Source organism: Plectropomus leopardus, chromosome 14 (genome assembly GCF_008729295.1).
Source record: "Plectropomus leopardus isolate mb chromosome 14, YSFRI_Pleo_2.0, whole genome shotgun sequence".
Lineage (NCBI taxonomy): Eukaryota > Metazoa > Chordata > Actinopteri > Perciformes > Serranidae > Plectropomus > Plectropomus leopardus.
This window is the reverse complement of record NC_056476.1, coordinates 11,357,413-11,374,830: the sequence shown is the minus strand read 5'-3', so window position 1 is coordinate 11,374,830 and position 17,418 is coordinate 11,357,413. Positions and strand designations below refer to the sequence as shown.

General features: G+C 39.6%; 1 protein-coding gene across 2 annotated transcripts; it reads left to right on the top strand.

Moving 5' to 3' along the window:
• Positions 1-4,213: 4,213 nt before the first annotated feature.
• lbh (LBH regulator of WNT signaling pathway) lies at positions 4,214-17,080 on the top strand. 2 transcript variants are annotated; one of them, XM_042500224.1, is made up of 3 exons: positions 4,214-4,432; positions 9,865-9,967; positions 15,095-17,080. In XM_042500224.1, exons 1-3 carry the CDS (start codon positions 4,404-4,406, stop codon positions 15,320-15,322), a joined length of 360 nt encoding a protein of 119 aa, XP_042356158.1. In that variant the 5' UTR covers positions 4,214-4,403; the 3' UTR covers positions 15,323-17,080. The 2 variants fall into 2 exon arrangements, with proteins under 2 accessions (XP_042356158.1, XP_042356157.1); XM_042500223.1 differs by lacking the exon at positions 4,214-4,432 and adding an exon at positions 4,439-4,527.
• Positions 17,081-17,418: the final 338 nt, after the last annotated feature.

Below are 17,418 nucleotides of genomic sequence, written 5' to 3'. Positions count from 1 at the left end.
GAGAACATGGAAACACTCAAACTGATGTGGGAGGAGAGATCCCTACAAAAGCATATTTCCTGCATATGATAAAGAGAATGATTTTCTTTGGAAATTTTCATGCTTCTCTCACCTATTTAGCTCCAATGAACAATGCATACTTCTAATTCTCTCTCTTGAAACAATCAGCAAAAACAGTGAACACTGGTGAAGAAAAAGAACAAGAAAAGATCTGGAAAAAAAAAATCTTGGAACTTTCAGAGTCCAAAAAGAAACTTAAGCCTACTTTGAAAAGCAGCCAAGAGGACAACGGGTGCTTGTCGACTGCCGTCCCCTTCAGGGCCTCGTTCATTTACACGTCGTGCAGTCGGTCCTCAGCCTCCCCTCCGCTCCCCCGAGGCATCTCTGCCTGCCCAGATGTGCAGCTGTTTATGTGGGGCAGCAATAAAAGCAGCTGGCTTGTACTCCACATCCTCCAAATGAACAGAGGGGGGCGCCATTCTCCAAACATACAGTTCTTAAAGAATGGACTGACTGGCTGAAATAATCTGATTTACCCGCAATAGGTTCAAGGAACATTTTTTTAAAAATCTCTTGCCTTTTAATCATATAAAGTAGCCAAAGAAAAATTACACTGCCCATAATAATAATTACAATGTGGAAAGCTGTGTTTTTAGGAAAGTTTGTGCACTCTTTGGATCGTTTTTCACTTCAGGTTTATGAAATTGAAAAAGACTGGAAACATCCTAATCAATACCGTGCAGCTGATATACATCTTATGTAATGTTGTGATATCAGGATTAACTGTGAATATGTAAAAAGACCAAGCAAACACTCATAAATATCACATAAATATCTCACGTTCAGCAACATGTAATGAAAGTCATTCACAGTTTTTACATATGACTGAACAAATAATCAGAAAACCAAGAAAGATTACTGCATTATGTTAAAAGGGTACCACTTACATCATAAGCTTTGTTGTTATGATAACTCAATCATCTAAATGACTTAATTACTAAAAATTCCTAATAAACCCCTGAGCACAATAATTATATGGAATCCTAACGCATTTATGCCACATTATGATTGAAATTGCTTTGATAAGCAGGATACCTCTAATTTCATTTTGAGAAGAGATGAAATTATTGTAGATTATCTCATTCTGCTAAAATATACATTTATCAACAAAATAATCCCAACACTAAGAATGTCATATGAAAACTTAAAATAATATAGACTGTGACGTCAAGCAGCATCCTTAAATGTCTTAGATTTATTTATTTATTAGATTTGTTTTATATATGTATATATATATTAATACATGAATTATATAATAAATATATATAGGGTATATATATATAATGTAAGGGTTTATGAGAGGGAGAGAGAGAACTATAGGTAAAAAATACATAAATATTTAGTTAATTAGTTAATGTCATGCAGAAAAAATGTATTTCTACATGTCAAGTTAACTTTAATAACAGCGGGTCATGTCTGACTCTGTGTGCGCCTCATACAGTTCTTCCTGGTCATTCCATAGACAGCAGTGACATCCTGTGGTCATTTTGTTTCGATGTATCTTTCAAAATATCTGCTCTTTTCTTATTTGTCCATTTCTTGTCAAGGGGAGCCAAACTCTCACACAGTTGCACACAAGAGAGATCCAGATGAGGCACTGAGAGTTTACAGGAAAAAGGTGCTTGAAGAAAAAAAGAGGTCTACAGGTTGGCGAACAGATTTTGCCAAAACAGCAGCTGCTCAGGATAATGAAATTAAGTCAGTTGCTAAATCCCATACAAGCTGTAGTGACACATATAATAAACATAAATGCCATTAGTGCATCAACCAAAATCACCATAATAATATATAATGCTGCATTGACATGATTGCCAAATGCCGTTCATTTCGTCTCCAGCTTATCTGTGGTTCTGACTTCTGAACACCAACAACAAGCAAAAAATATATATCAGCGCACACGTGCTCTGATGAAGGTCTGAAAGCCTAGAATAAAGTGAAACACAGCATAGATGTAGGTGTGTGGAATTCTTTTTTTTTATAATTTTAGAAAATTAATTTTAAAAAGTTAGGGAACATGTCTGGGGAAAAAATATATTTATAGTTAAAATAACTATATATATAAAATCATGTTACAGATTTATCAATACATGTTATAATTATATTTTTTTACATTTTATCTATTTTTTTATTTTGTACTTCTTTTCTTCAAAAGTTGCTCATTGCCTTCTTCCCATGTTTTTAAAAGAAATTAAGCCACTTTGCTCAGGTTGTAAAGGGTTAAGGGGTAAAGAAAACTGTGCAGCATTTTAAAATAAGATTCACAAAGTGCTTACTTCCTCACTGTCTGCCTCCCTGCCGGGCATGTAGGCCATCTGCCAGCACCCAAGAGATTTTAATAAAGGGCATGTGTAAACTGCCAGATCTGCTGAAGCTGTGAGCTGCATAAAAATGTTGTGTTTATCTCACCACAAAGATAATGAGTTAATGTTTCAAGATTTACTCTTAATGTAATACCGTTTTATAAAATCATATATACATAGTATGTTTAGTATAATAGACTATGGGCTGATCCTCGGTCAGTCACAAGGTGGCAGTAGAGGCCTGCTGGCATTTTACCACATAACCTTAAAACTGAAGAGCCTCCATGTGCACCTGCTTTCTCTGTGCCATATGTACATATAGTACACTGCGTGCAGGGGGAAAGACAACTGGGCATTTAAAAGGTGTGAAGGTCAAGTATGTCCCAGAGGTCCTGACCTTAACATAAACACGGCCAGGTCCTGGAAAATCAGGCTTATTATACTCTGAGGACATCGTTATAAGCAGCCTGGTTACATGTGCATGCTTTGTTTAACAAGATACAGGGTGAAGACAGGTAATTTGAGAAACTTTTCGGGAGATTACCAAGAAAGACGCCTAAAACTCTACAGACTACCTTAATTTTACTTTTTTAAAGTAGAAGTACCAATACCACACAAAATACTGTTACAAAAAGGTGTAAAGTACTGCATTTAAAATGTTACATAAGTATATAATCATGAAAAAAGTAAAAGTACCCAATGCAGAGAAATCAAATAATAATAACAGTAATTATAATAAATAACTTGAATTTAAAACAAAATAATAATTACCCCCACACACACATACACACTTCAAAATGATTAAAAAGAAAATCTAGAAAAAAATACCCCAAAATTAAAAAAAAAAACAAATAAAAATTGAAAAAATATATTAAAAAAGTAGGAAAATGCCTCCAGACCTGAAAATTATATAAACTATAAAAATAGAACATGATGTAAATATTTATCAAAATAGCTGCCAAATAATGTTCTTAAAGTCAGGATCATATTTTAGAAACTCTTGTCAGGTTTTTATGTGCAAATCTTCATTTGTAAAGTAACCAAGCTGTAAGATAAATGTAGTGAAGTAAAAAGTACAAAATCCCTTTGAAATATAGTGGAGCAAAAGTATAAAGTGGCATAAAAAGAAAGAATTAAAATTTGTATCTAAGTACAGTAACCTACAAATGTACTTAGTTACATTCCATCACTGACGCTAGGCTAATAGCAAACCAATTTTAAGGCAGCTTTTAATTTCATTGTTCTATAGCCATTACATTGTGCAATCAACATTAAATTCAGAGTTAAACGCTTTAACAAAAAAGTTGCCTCTGGAGGTTTGAAAAAGCCCAAGATGCAACTCCTCATCGTCCCATTTTACCTGATGTCCCACTTTACCTGACTTCACCCTATGCAAACCCCTGCAGCAGGACCATTCACTGCTGCTGAAACATGCAGACATTGACTTGCCCTTGGAATATATTTGTGAATGAACCCAGTCAGAGAAGCTCTCTCTTCTCATTTGGATAAATGTCACGGATTACCTAACGGGCGAATCAGTGTTTTTTTTTTTTTTTTTTTTTTTTTTTTTTTTTGTCATTCAAGAGGAGGCAAGACTGTCGTTTTGTTGCCTTGGAGACTACAAATCAATAGCATCATGCAGTATCTCCTCGTCCATTCCCAATGAGAGGGTTCAGTCGCTGCTGGCGTCATCAGGGCTGAAGGTGGGGGAGGTGGGGGGGGGGGGGCCCGAGCCACCTGCGCTCTGATTGGCTGCTGCCGATAACGCGCTGCCATTGAGGATTTCTGGCCCGTGCAGGGAGGAGGTGTGTCTCCGGCTGTAAAAGCACACGCCTCTTGGATAAAAACTCAAACACAGCTGAGGTGATGATCAGACGCTCCGAATTATAGAGCTGCGCGTTGTGCACAGACTTTGTCGCGCGGTTAGTTTCGGTTAACGTGCGCGTGTTGTGCTGCCTGACAGAGAAAAGACAGAAAAGTAGAGTGACGTCCGCGGCTGTAATTAGTTCCCTAATCAGCAGAATTGCCAGCAGGTGTGAATTCATGTCTGTATTTTCCCCGCAGATATACTGGTGAGTACATCTCTAACACCTTCACCTGTTTGCATGTGTGCTTTGAGCTTGATAGAATTATTAAAGATTACATTTCTTCACTTTGCACCTGACAGGTAAGAACACTGAAGCATATGTACTGTAGTGGTGGCTTGTTTTTGTTTGGTGATTTTCCCCAGAAATTGACCTGTTCCCTTTTGAGATTTTCCGTGGGGTGTTGCCCCTGAAACTGGAAATGTCATGGCACACAAAAAGAAAATTCTAGGTGTCCATTTTGTTTTTAATGAGGAAATGATTCCAGGTTGATAACCATCGCAGCATGTGCCAACTCAGAAAGGTCACAGTGGTCATACATTGTCTTTGATTAGGAGACAAAATGCATTTTATTTCCTCTTCAGTACCTTTCTCTGCTGTATCCTTGATTGCCACCTCTATTCTTTGGTCTTTAATACTGCAGGTGCAACTGGAGAAGGATGCACTCTGCTCCTATCTATTACGTCTATCTGCTATCAGTGACTTTTTCTCACATTTCCTCGTGGCAATCAGTGTCCAAATACGTTGATTTTCTTCTTGACACCAGAACAGGGAGTTTTTTTCTGTTCCCTTATCTGTCAAATGTTTTTCCTGTCTGTACAGAGGATATGCAAGTCGAAACATTGTTTTGTGAGCACCGTTCAAACCTCAGCAGGCTCCTGTCTCTACCAGGAAGTTCAGACTCGACCTCTTTACTGTAACCACACTTTGCTCTCTTCGCCTGTGCTTACTTACAGTAGACCTAAGCTTCTGTTCTGTGATGTTACCTCTGTGAGGAATACGAAAACTGTCTTTATTTATTTAAAAGGTGTGGACTGAAAACTTTTGAGCATGATTTGACTTGGAACCAGAAGTTCCACTTCATGTTTGCACTGGGGTGTTATATTTGTGTCAACAGGAAGACATTTTTTTCCTCACAACAATAATAGGATATGTAGAGAACTTGGTGCAAGCTCTTATAAGATCAATAAGATTTTCACCCCCATCACTGGCATTGGAGTGGCAACTGGTCCGTGATGTGTTTTCAGTGGCACACTTGACTCAACCCATTTATTCCAGCACTCTCCTGGGGGTCTTACTCACTCCCTGCACCACCCACATACCTGCAGAGCTGTGTGGAAAGCTCCGTCAGCGCTGGCATCGAGCGTCAGCAGCTTTGCCCTGTCGCCACACAGGTTGAGATTTATGATTGTAGTAGTAAGAACTGTGGAGCGGCAGAGAGGAAACAATGTTGATAACGCCACATGCATATTCCCCTCCTGTGCAGGAGGATTGTTGCGGAGACCACTTGAGCTCCTTTCAGCACTATAATGACATTACATACAGGAACAAGCATGGCTTTGGCCTTTTTATAGGCTAGAGACAGGTGGAGGAACCTGCTGTCATGCTTAGGTAATGACTGTCAGTCTCAGGTCGTCTGAACTGAGTGATTGTGACCATCAGATGGTGTAAAGCTGGTGTGGCAGATGGCTTTACTGACTATCTCTGTTAAAGTGTGACTGCTGCCAGATATTGTATCAATGGCTGTGGCATGAAGTAAGGCTACTAGGAATATGGTCACTATGTAATGAGCTGAGGTAAATGTTTTACTGCTAAACACGTCAACTGCTTCATTGGTCAGTGGGTAGGTGCGTCTGTCTGTCACTCCAGTGGTTGTCACAGGGTTAAAAATCTGAAAATATCACATTGTGCTCTGTTCTCATATACGGTAGTAGTAACTTTGACAACACTGAGGATACTTGCATACTTGCACTGATGCAAAAAAGGAACAAATCGGTGCATAAAAAAATCCCCAGAATGCAGGGAATTAAGTGTGTGATTTCTGAAAAACCAAGCCTAAGACCACATTTTTTTAAATTGCTAGTTTTGTTTGATCAACATTTCAAAAGCCAAAGATATTAAATTTGCTACAGAAGACTGAAAATCATCCAACATTCACATTTTTGGAATGATAGTTTTTTGACCATAGTACTGGGCAATATAAAGAGAATCATCACAGTATTTTTGGCAAACTATTGGAACAGTACAAGATTTGATTAGCTGCCAACCTATGAAATAAATCGGAAACTAATTTTATAATCAATTCATCAGTTTGTCATTTTTTTAAGTTTAAAAAAAAGGGAAATGCTCTGATTCCAGCTTCCTAAATGCCTATTATTCTGGTTTCTTTACTCCAGTTAACTGAATATGTTTGGCTGGTGGACAAAAAAGACATTTAATGAACGTTATCTTGGCCTTTGGGAAAAACTGATTGACATTTTCACCATTTCCTGACAAAACAACTAATAGATTAATCAAGAAAATAAGCAACAGATTAATCAACAACAAAAATAACTGCTAGTTGTGGCCCTAATCAACAAACTGTTTTAGCTCTAAACTCTAATAATCCTTCCGATATGTGTTTTGGAAACAGCGTACATGACGGACTGTGTCCTGTACACGCTGCTGTCCATCTGTGCTGTGGCTGGATGTGGCATTAGTTGGCTGGCAGGAGCATTATCTTGACCGGGTCGAAAGGTAAAGAGGTTTCCGGTCATCTGCCACACCACATTCACACATAAGTCAATACAGGCCATTTGTCTCTAAATGTGTGACTGCCAAACATGTGCTCCTGGGCGTAGACTCTGGTGAACTAGCTGTGCTCCATGCAGATCTCATGTCGCATATGTTACAGGTCGGTTACTTATAGAAACACTTAACGTCTCCTCTCTAGGAACCAAGTATTCCACTCTGTGTGAGGGACACACTGTTCAGCTGTTGCGCCCGACACTTATAGCAGTAATAGATGTGACTGAGTGTGTTTGTTTCCTCCCAGGTTGACTTGTTACTCGTGCACCCCCAGTTCCTCCTCATTGTGCCCCTTTATGTTTTATTAGGCCGATGTTCTGTTATTCTTAGCCGAGCAGGATGTTTATACGATCCCCGAACAGAAATATGACTGGCAAGGCCCGAGTGTTTATCTTTCTTTCCCTTCCCTCCCTCTCTTCCCCTCTCCTCCTCTGCTCAGGTCTTCACTGTCACTGCTCAGCCCTCCGTCCCCACCTCCGCTGCTTTTTGCATGCCTGCCTCACCCTCTCTGCATCCCACTCAAAGATGAGAGCAGCTGACATTACTTTTTCCATGTGAAAACTTGTGTATCCTTCGAGCTCTCCTTTCTTTTATTTTTGGATATCCGGCTATTGTTTCAGCCAAGCATGTCTTGTCGTGGTGCAGTGAATGTTACTTTACGGTGATTCAGTCAGAAGCTTTTAGATTTTCTCCGTTTTAGAGCCGCCCTGACACCCTGCTGTGATGTCAGTGTTTCCTTGTGAAAGAAACGAGGGGTGTGTGTAAATGAAGGGCTGGAAAAACTGATTGATAAATGCCATTGCTGTAGAAGTTAATGATCTCTTGGCTTTGAGTGACTCATGTCACGAGATTCTCTGCTCCTCAGGATGAATTTGAGTTAAATGTGCTTCTTTATTGACTATTCATGAAGACTGCAGTGTGTGTGTGTGTATGTGTGTGTTTCAGGTCAGGATAAACTTGACTGACAGTGCTTCATAAAGCTGTAGACGCACTGTGTGGAAGCCTAGAAATTCTGCAGGCTTATTCTGACATCAATAAATAGAGCATTTGCCCCAATCTCCTTAGATTAGGGGAGATACATTTTGTTTGTGATGTTAAATGTATAGTGAGATTAACTTTGCTGGATGTCACTTGGAGCTACAAGAGTATGTTAAAGCTGAAATGTGGTGCAGTACAGGTGGGGAGGAGTCTTTGAAGTGAGAAAACAGCAATATCAAACTGGTCACAACAGATTTGATAGCTTGTGAATTTATGCTTTTATTTCTCAGAGAAAGACTTTTTTTTCTCCCAAAAGTTACACAATCTCTTATTTTTTTAAATGTAATGTTTATAGAGATGCTCCAGTACCATTCTTTCCTTCCCGATAGCAATTCTACCTGACTTTGTCTACAGGCCGATACTGCAATGGTACCTTCAGTTTCTGATACCATTGTGCATGGTTGCAGCGCTATGAGATTTCAACAGCAGGATTACCATCTATCACAGTTTCACAGTATAATTGTGTAATACTACTCTGTTCTATCAAGACTGTTCTACGTTCTATATGAGTCATAAATACAAACAAAAATACATTACTCCTTTACTCAAACTCCAGAAAATGTGTCATATTGTGGGCTAATCGTAGGCTATGTTTATTTTTAAAGGGCCTTCTGTTTGTGTAACACTGAAATGATTCCCTGTTTTATGCTGTTATCTAATCGACTTTGAAGCAAGGCTGTTTTGATAGATGAATAAGACTGTGGTGAATTGAGCAAATTAATTCCGTGGAACAGGTTTACATAATCGCTCCTTATTTTAAAACCACGTTTGAATCACTACCACAGTATAATTTTTCACCATTTCCAAAAATAAACATTTTTATTTGAGATTCAAAGTAGGTCGAGCGAAGCCCACACATCTCTTCGCCCCCAAAAAACCCAGGTCCACTGAACCAGATAATGTTAGGATGTTAGTGAGCCTCTTTTTGTGTTCTGTTTTCTTTGTTCCATATAGCCAGTGACCACACAAACCACAAGCCTGTAGCCACTGACCACAAGGCACCAAGCTTTAAATAGAGAGCGTGAGAAGGCCGCTCAGCATCTCGTCTCAAGACAGCGTCTGTCGGTCCTGGGACCTGCTTCCAGTCATTTTTTTTTTTTTTTTAAAGCTTTACTCGTGGATAGTGAACGCACTGAACATGGATAAACAAGCTCTTGTTACTTTAATCTGAAATGGAAAGTTTGGCCACGCTTTGATGGAACTAAGTGCATCGAGTTCCACCCCAGTCAAATACCACAGCACGCCCCCAGCACACTCTCACAATGACTGTGTTCTCTGGTTGCTACTGCAACAGCACATCATCCTGTATTTAGACGGCCACCTTATGCAAGCCACATCATGAGTGGTGCAGCTTTGCAGTGCATTTGCAGAGCACGTACTGGATGCTTGGTGTGTTGTGGTCAAGATGAGCAGAGTGTAAATAAAACTGATTATAACATGAGGGTGAACAACCATGACTTTCAGACTGTGTGTATGCATATGAACAGTTGGATAGATGTTTGTTGGTATTCTGCTGTTTTACATGCCATTATTGATCATTTTAGTATCATTGCCTCCAGCGTATACAACCTGAGTGACTTTCCTCTAGTATATAAAGTAGAAAACAAAAGGGGACCATAATATTAATTGTGAAATTGTTATTAAATGGATGGTCACATGGATTGATTGTCTTTTGGCCATTATTTTAGGTTATTTTTAGATTAACAATATGTGTCACAATCTCTGATAAATGTTGGCAGACGGTTAAGTCTATGTGGTCGCCACTGCACAGTATCTAATCACACTAAACTACTTTTCTTCTTTCACCCCTGCAGCCCAGTGTTTGTGCCCGGCCGAGATATGACTGAGGTGATGATCAACAGCACCCCCATGGAGGACATGAGGCTCAGCCCCAGCAAGGACAGACTCTCCTTTCAGGTACGACACACATGTATGACATGACTTCTGTCCCAGTTCCCCACCAGTATATTTTTTATGTGGTGTAGTCATTATTTATACCTGTCCTCATCCATTCATTATCATGGATTGGATTGAGGTCAGCATGAACCAGGGGGAGCAGCTGCTGCATGTTGTGATTTGGGAACAGCAGCTGCATTTCTTATGAGATGGTAGAAATGTTCGTAGCTTATAAAAGAGAGGACTTAAGAGTGAATATTGGATTTTTTCTTTAGTTTAATCTACAAGCCCCCCGGCCTAGATAAAAATGTGTTTGTATAAAAGACATTTTGGAACAGTTTTGTCATTGATATGTAATGTCATAAAGATAAAGTCATAGATTAAAAAAAATAATAAAACAAAACTTAATAGAGTACATCCATCACTTGGAGGATGTATGTTCTAGATTTTTATTACAGAAGTTGTAGAAAATATTTTATTACATAAAAATGTAAAAAAAAAAAAAAAAAAAAAAAAACCCACACATTTCAGGGACTGGTTAAAAAATGAATTGGCAGTGAAAAGTTTCTCCCATTTAAAATTTCTGAAATTTAAACAGAAGTAGTCAAGTACATTTTAAAAACCGTATCTTTAAAGATATAAAAGGATGGTAGCCAAATGTTTTTTCTTTTCTCAATTAAAACAAAAAAAAAAATTTACACCAATATTATGGACAATAAATGATGAAAAATCTAAGATGTCAGAGTGAACAGGTCGCTGTTTGTTATAAAAGGCATATGGACATTAAGAACATAAACCATATCTTCTAACTTGTACCCTTATTTCCAAATCTATAAATCCTTCTTACCCACATTTCAGTTCCTTCCTGCTAATTACAGATAAAAAAAATCAATTAAATTACACAAATGATTAAAATAATATGAACAGAATTATATTTAATATAAAAATTAATTTAAATAGGTTTTCTAGTTAGGTAGGAACATACTTACTAATACATTTTAAGTAGAGTTTATGACATGCAGCAAAGGGCCGCAGGTTTGAGTCAAACCACGTCTACCAGCTGAGCTACTGGGGGCCCCAAACTTGCAATTTTAAAAACTAGATAATTAGCCACAACACTAAGGAAACATTGCTGCAAAAATCTACATGCCTTATTTTTCATTAAGACATTAAGACAACTATTGTGGTACCCGTGGGGATAACATGTCAGCAAGAGGACATTGGAGGTCACAGTCGGTCACAACTTTAAACATACAAAGGAAATGTATGTGTGGGGAAATAGTGTGTAATTTACTGCAGCCTGTCACAAAAATAAACAGAGCAGATTCAGAGAGATGAGAGAAGCAGCCATCAGGTGGTCCTGACAAGGTGTTGCCAGTTGCTTTGTTTTACTGTCAGCTCAACGGGGCCAACATGGAAACTACTTACAGCTGCTTGGTTATTTTAGTGTCACATTCATACTGAGAGTGGAAGAAAAAAATTAAAGGGCCTTGTGTTAATATTTAGACCATGTTACTGTAAAAGATGGTGAAACTGAGTCAAGACTATTTCTGATTCTGGACAGGAAGTTGGCCTCATTGTTAATAAAGCTGCATTTTAACTGGTGGGTTACCACTGGTGTTTTAAGGTCATGGGTATTAAAATATTCTTGCGCAAGTACCACCTGCTGACGCCTTTAAAACTCACATTGCTAAAAGGCCATTTCCTTTTTTAAAAGAGATTTCAAGAGAAATACAAGATTGATAGAAAGTTCGTATTCATACATTCATAAACCCAGTACAGTAGTTTAATGCCATGTTGTATGTAGACGTTGTTGACTCTGAGAGGATGTAGACTGACCCAGAGGAAAAGGCTGGCTTCCTCTCCCCACAGTTCACACCCCAGCTGTGAGTCTGTCTGAGGGGATGAGAGGAGGAGCGGATGAGGAGGGGGAAACGGCAGAAAAAGGAGGCTGCCACTTCTCCACTCTTTCCATCCCTGCTCTGTGTTTTCCTCACCTCGGCCATCTGCCCAAGGTCTCAGCCACTCCTTAGAGAAACACTGTATAAAGTGGTGATGTCGCCACTAGTCACTTCCTCCGTTATGAGTGCCGGGGGGCTTTGACACAAATTGTGTGACCATAAAATTCCAGCTGCACCTATAAAAGGTATCGAAATGAATGTGACCTATTTGTGTAGAAGGATGAGCAAATAGTCACCGATTTCCTGAATTATCATCTCAAAAGGCAATGTCATGACATGAATCAGTGTGCACCCACCGCACACCCCAGAAGATCCCAAAATAGCCAGCATTGTGCCTGGCCGATGATGTGTCGTTGCTTCCTGCCACTGGAAGCGAAACAAGTTATGACATGTGTTAGCTAGGGGTCCAAAGGCAAGGTCATTTGCTGCCTAACTCCCTTTGGTGCTGACGCACAGCGAGGATTGGTGATGCAGGCCAGGAAACGGAGATACACGCAGGCATTAGACATGAACAGACATGCACACATATAATCACACCTCTTGGCGTGGCTCTATACGCAGCTGTTTGGAGAATGTAAAAGCTGCAGAAAAACACGCGCTCATAACCTGACAGATTCTCACATTTACAAGCCGTATATATAGCTTTTTGTCTTTTTTCCTCCCCTCTCATTTGTCTCCTATGGAATTCACAGAGACTTTGACACAGCTGGATCCCCTCTTTCTTCCCCTCTCTTCTCATCTCTCTCCTGCCTCATCTAATGCTTTCTTTCCACTCGGCTCTCTGCCCAGACAGCGACATTGCTCCCTCCCCTCCAATGTCTTGGAGTGAAATATGCAGGTCTAAAAATATTCATCCACTTTATCCAAACAACAGCAAAAAAAAATGCTGTTCTTGGACCAGGAGTGGCAGGCTTTTTCCCCTGGGCCATTTCTCTGGTTCCTGAGAACAGAGAAAGTCTGATGTTGATGTCCAATCTTGCCAGGACAGGGAATGCATGTAATCTCTCTTGTCAGAACGTCTCTCATGCCCTTCAGTTTCGATCCAAACATTTGAGTGTGGCACGCTGCATTTATAAGCAGACATATCAGTCTGGATTTGCAGATTACGCGGCCGATTTCGTGTTCTTTCCTAAACCTTTTTTCCAACTCCATCCTGGCAGGACTATAAAGTATTCAGCACTAAATACTGACTGTTATTTTTATTTAGACACAAATCATGTCCCAGTAAACCTTTCACCTTTTGTGTTTTTACTGTTGATTTGAAATGCTCTGATTATGCTCTTGTATAATCTTCCGAGTAGTGGCTGATGTGGTACTGGATGAGTTTGTAAGCAGCTACGAGCTGCTTGGCACAATGCCTTCCAAAGCATTTAGATTAAACATGATGCAGCATTTACTGTAAGTCTCGCTAGACATGCCTCATTTAGCCGTACACAGCCACTGATGTAACACTTTCTTGTGCAATTTGTTTTTTGGGTGAGTGGCACACCTATGTGGAGAGCTAGCTTGCTATTAGAGGAATGTGGGCTGGGCAAGAGCAGGTATGCCACTGGGATTTTAAGCAATCACTTCCCATCACAGATGTTTAGTCTTCACATCACTTCCCTTACAGTTGTTTAGCCTTGTAGTGGTGCCTGCAACACTTCTACGAGGCTCAGGACTAAGTTCTGGTGTCCTGGAGCTGACCGCACACTTAGCGCTGATCAGAAATATGCTCACAAATCATTTCTCGCCGTACCACAGGGGACAGCTGGCTCGAAATGGCCTGTTCTGCACTCAGTGGCGCCACAAGAAATTTTTCATAAAGGTGGCAATGTGGGGGCCACTGAGGATCTTGGTAGCACACCAAAACGTAACTCTCCATATTGACCTATGTCAATATGGAGAGTTAAGGAGTTAAGGAATGGTAAACTGATAGTTAAATTTATTATTTCACAGATAATATGACATATTATCTAATGTGCATAGACTTATACTGGTACAGTTAACATTTTGAGTTCTACAGCATTCCTACTTTAATGTGTTATGTATCTGTACAGGTATGTCAGTGGGGGGAAAAGTGGGACCCCTTGGGCCCCAATGTAAAGGAGGCCCTTGAAAAGCCTGGCATAAAAAGTTTTTTGTTTTTTTTGAATTTATATTTTATATTATATATTATATTATATTATTTATATATTTATATTTATATTTATATTTATTATTATTATTATTATTATTATTATTATTATTATTATTATTATTATTATTATTATTATTATTATTATTATTATTATTATTATTATTTTATTTATTTTCTAAGTAAATAGTGCCAAACTTAAATTAAAATTGGCAGAATAAAAGAGTATACAGACTGAACTTTTAATTTTGAAAAAATCTCTCTAATGCCCTTTTCACCTCTCAAAGGTCCAAAATGGTTTAGTCTGCCCCTATACTAGGAGTTATCTCTTAACACAGCTATAGCAAAGTAAATGATTGCTTATGCGACTAGAGCCCCAATGTATGCCATCATGTCTTTCCCCATGAAAGAGAAAGCGAGTCTCAAAAAAAAGGAAGAGAAAAGGGGAAGAAAGTAAACTGACTTGGCTCAAGAGAGGTGGGGCAGGGGGACAGCAATTGCTTATGCATAGGTATGGAAATTTGGTGCTACACTTCATTTGTATATGTTAGGCAATTAAAGGCTGCATGTCTTTTCCTTAAAAGGCGAATACTCAGCTTTTAATTTCAAGAAGCACACTGATTCAAAGGAGCAAAACATGCCTATTCAAGTTTAAAAGGAGACTCTCGTGGGCACCCACAGAGCCAATTTTCATACATATATTTTGAGGTGAGTGTGTGAAAGTTGTTCCATTGCAAAAATTTAGCCTAAATTTGGAATGTTACTTAGCCCCCTTACCAACAAGCTATGTCAACATGGCTGGTACCAAGTGATGCTTTAGGTTGTCTTGTTTCACAAGATGCCCCACCTTCACGCTAGCTGAAAAGATGAGTGTGACACAACCTCCTAAAGACAGTAATGTCTCCAATTAGTTTTTGCCATGGTGGCCAGGAATTGTATCATGGCTCACCCTGGCTACCCATTGCCCTTTTTGAGGGCGCCACTGTCTGCAGTTCAGTTAACAAATTGTGTTAACTCTTGAACTTATTGAAAAATTAATAACTGTTTTTTATTCTTGTTTTCCCTCTTTAGATATTCCCTGATCCCTCAGACTTCGACCGTTGCTGTAAGCTCAAGGATCGGCTGCCATCTATTGTAGTCGAGCCAACGGAGGGAGAAGTCGAGAGCGGGGAGCTCCGCTGGCCTCCAGAGGAATATCTGGTCAGCGAAGAGGAAGAAGAAGAAGAGGAGGAGGAAGAAGAGGAACAAAATAATGGCATCATCCAAAATGGACAACCAACACAGAATTCTCAGCACTAGAGGCTGTGTTGCAGCACCCATCCTCCCTTGTTCCCTCTTTTCTTTTTGATAGACTCTTCTTTTCCCACACTGGTTACACTGCACCTCAGCACTCCCGACAGACTGGCAGACACACATGCCGTGTCTCATGATGCCATCTCGTTGCTCTTGACACCAAAGCATCAATCTCACAAGAGAAGCAATACACACACATTCTTACACAATAATTTATCCTCCTGGAGTACAAAAACCCACAAAATCAGACTTGAAAAGAATGGACACGCACAGCTGATATTCCTGCAGTGTGCGCTCAAACTACACTTAAAAGCTCTCCAGCTCCATGACCTTCATCTGCACCTCCACCATCTCAGATGTCATGGAGAGCTTGCAAACATATATCCTCCCACTGTTTGTGTCTCGGCCCCGGAACAGACGTCCTGTTGGACAGCGGCAGCTCAGTGCTCCATGGACAGCTCTTACACTGCAGGGGGGTCCAACTGCTCTGTACTTTACTCCAAAATGGCTGGCGTTATGACCCCAGAGACTTCATACTTGCATACAGAACTATTGTGGTACCCGTGGGGATTATCGTCTATAGTGTCCATACCCGTGTTCACTTTCTGGACTGATATGTTCATTATTGTGATTGCCACTGCTGTCCATAGATCTGTCTGTTTCTGAGAATGTTTTGTGATTTGTCTGGTTTTTGAGAAGTGGGTGTTTTGTGTAAAATGTTACCAGGACCCCTCCCTTGTCTAAAGATTTTTTGTGACCTTACATCAGACATTCATAGTAAAAAAGCAACCTAGAATCATTTTAGAGAAGTGAGCAGAAAGAAAATAAACCAGCATGCTATGCGATAAATTCATTGTACAAAGGCTTGCAGTGAGGACTAAGTCATGCTATGATCCTCTCAACACATCGGCCTTCTGTGAGCCTCATGACAAAAGCAAAACAGTGCAACATGGAGAACACAATCTGACGCAAGCAGGTTTATTGTTCAAAAGGGCAAAGCTGACCAAGGACTGCAAATTGTTTGTTTTGGTTTTTAAAAAAAAAAAAAAAGCAGTTGATGAAGCAATGTACAGACCCATTGAAGGAAGTGTAAATAGTTGTTCCCGATGAACCAACCCCTGCGGCCTTGTAGTGCGCTCATCTTGTTTGTACTATGGTTGACATTTTAGAAAGAGCTGTACACACCTGAACTGAAAGTCTCGCCTCGTCTTCCTTTTTTCTTTTTGCAAACAGCCATAAGTTTGACACGATGAAGTTCAGGTCACGTATAATTCACACTGTAGGACAGAGCTCACAAATAAATAATATCTGACAGTATTTAAGTTTCGTCCAGATGTTTGCCAAAAGCTGTTAATGGGGAATCTTATTTGTTCTCTGGTAGCAATGTCTTGTTTTATTTGTCCATGCTGCATATTCAGAAGTTGATGTTCTTTGGTTCACTCTCTAAAATCACCACTTACTGTTTGTGGAAGTCTCGTCTGTCAATTTGTGGAAAATATTTCACTTTTGTGTACACAATATGAAATCCTGTCGTACAAGCATGATTGAGATATGTCTGTCTTTTTGTAATTTCTCATTTGAGTGGCATTAGGGCTGTGTACAGAACATCTCTCTTTCTCCTGTCTGTCACCTGCAGGTCCCACATTGTTTTTGTAAAGCTCAGGGAGATTAGCCGCCATCTTTCTCTTGTTTTTTTGTATTTAGACCACTTTTCTCTGTGACAATTACAGAGGCTGTAAATAAACATTTGAATTTGCTATCCAACTGTGTGACTCTGCTGTGAGAATAATTGACTGTGAAGAGTTAATGCTGTTTTTATGGCGCGAGATGGAAGTAAATGAGTGTTTTACAGGGGTAATCCTTCAAAGTATTGTCTCAAAGAGAGTGTTTACTTTCATTTTCCTTCATGTGAAACCCCCTCTTCTGCTCCCCACTCAAACTTCACCTGCAGCGGTTGCAGAAAAGCGGTATTACTTCCTGTTCGGCATCTCTCGCATACAAAATCTCTCTACGAATACAAGTGCATGTATCAAACAGCTATATGTAGAAGCGAGAGCAGGCCACATGCTACTTCCTGTCTTCAACTTGCACACAAACAAAAC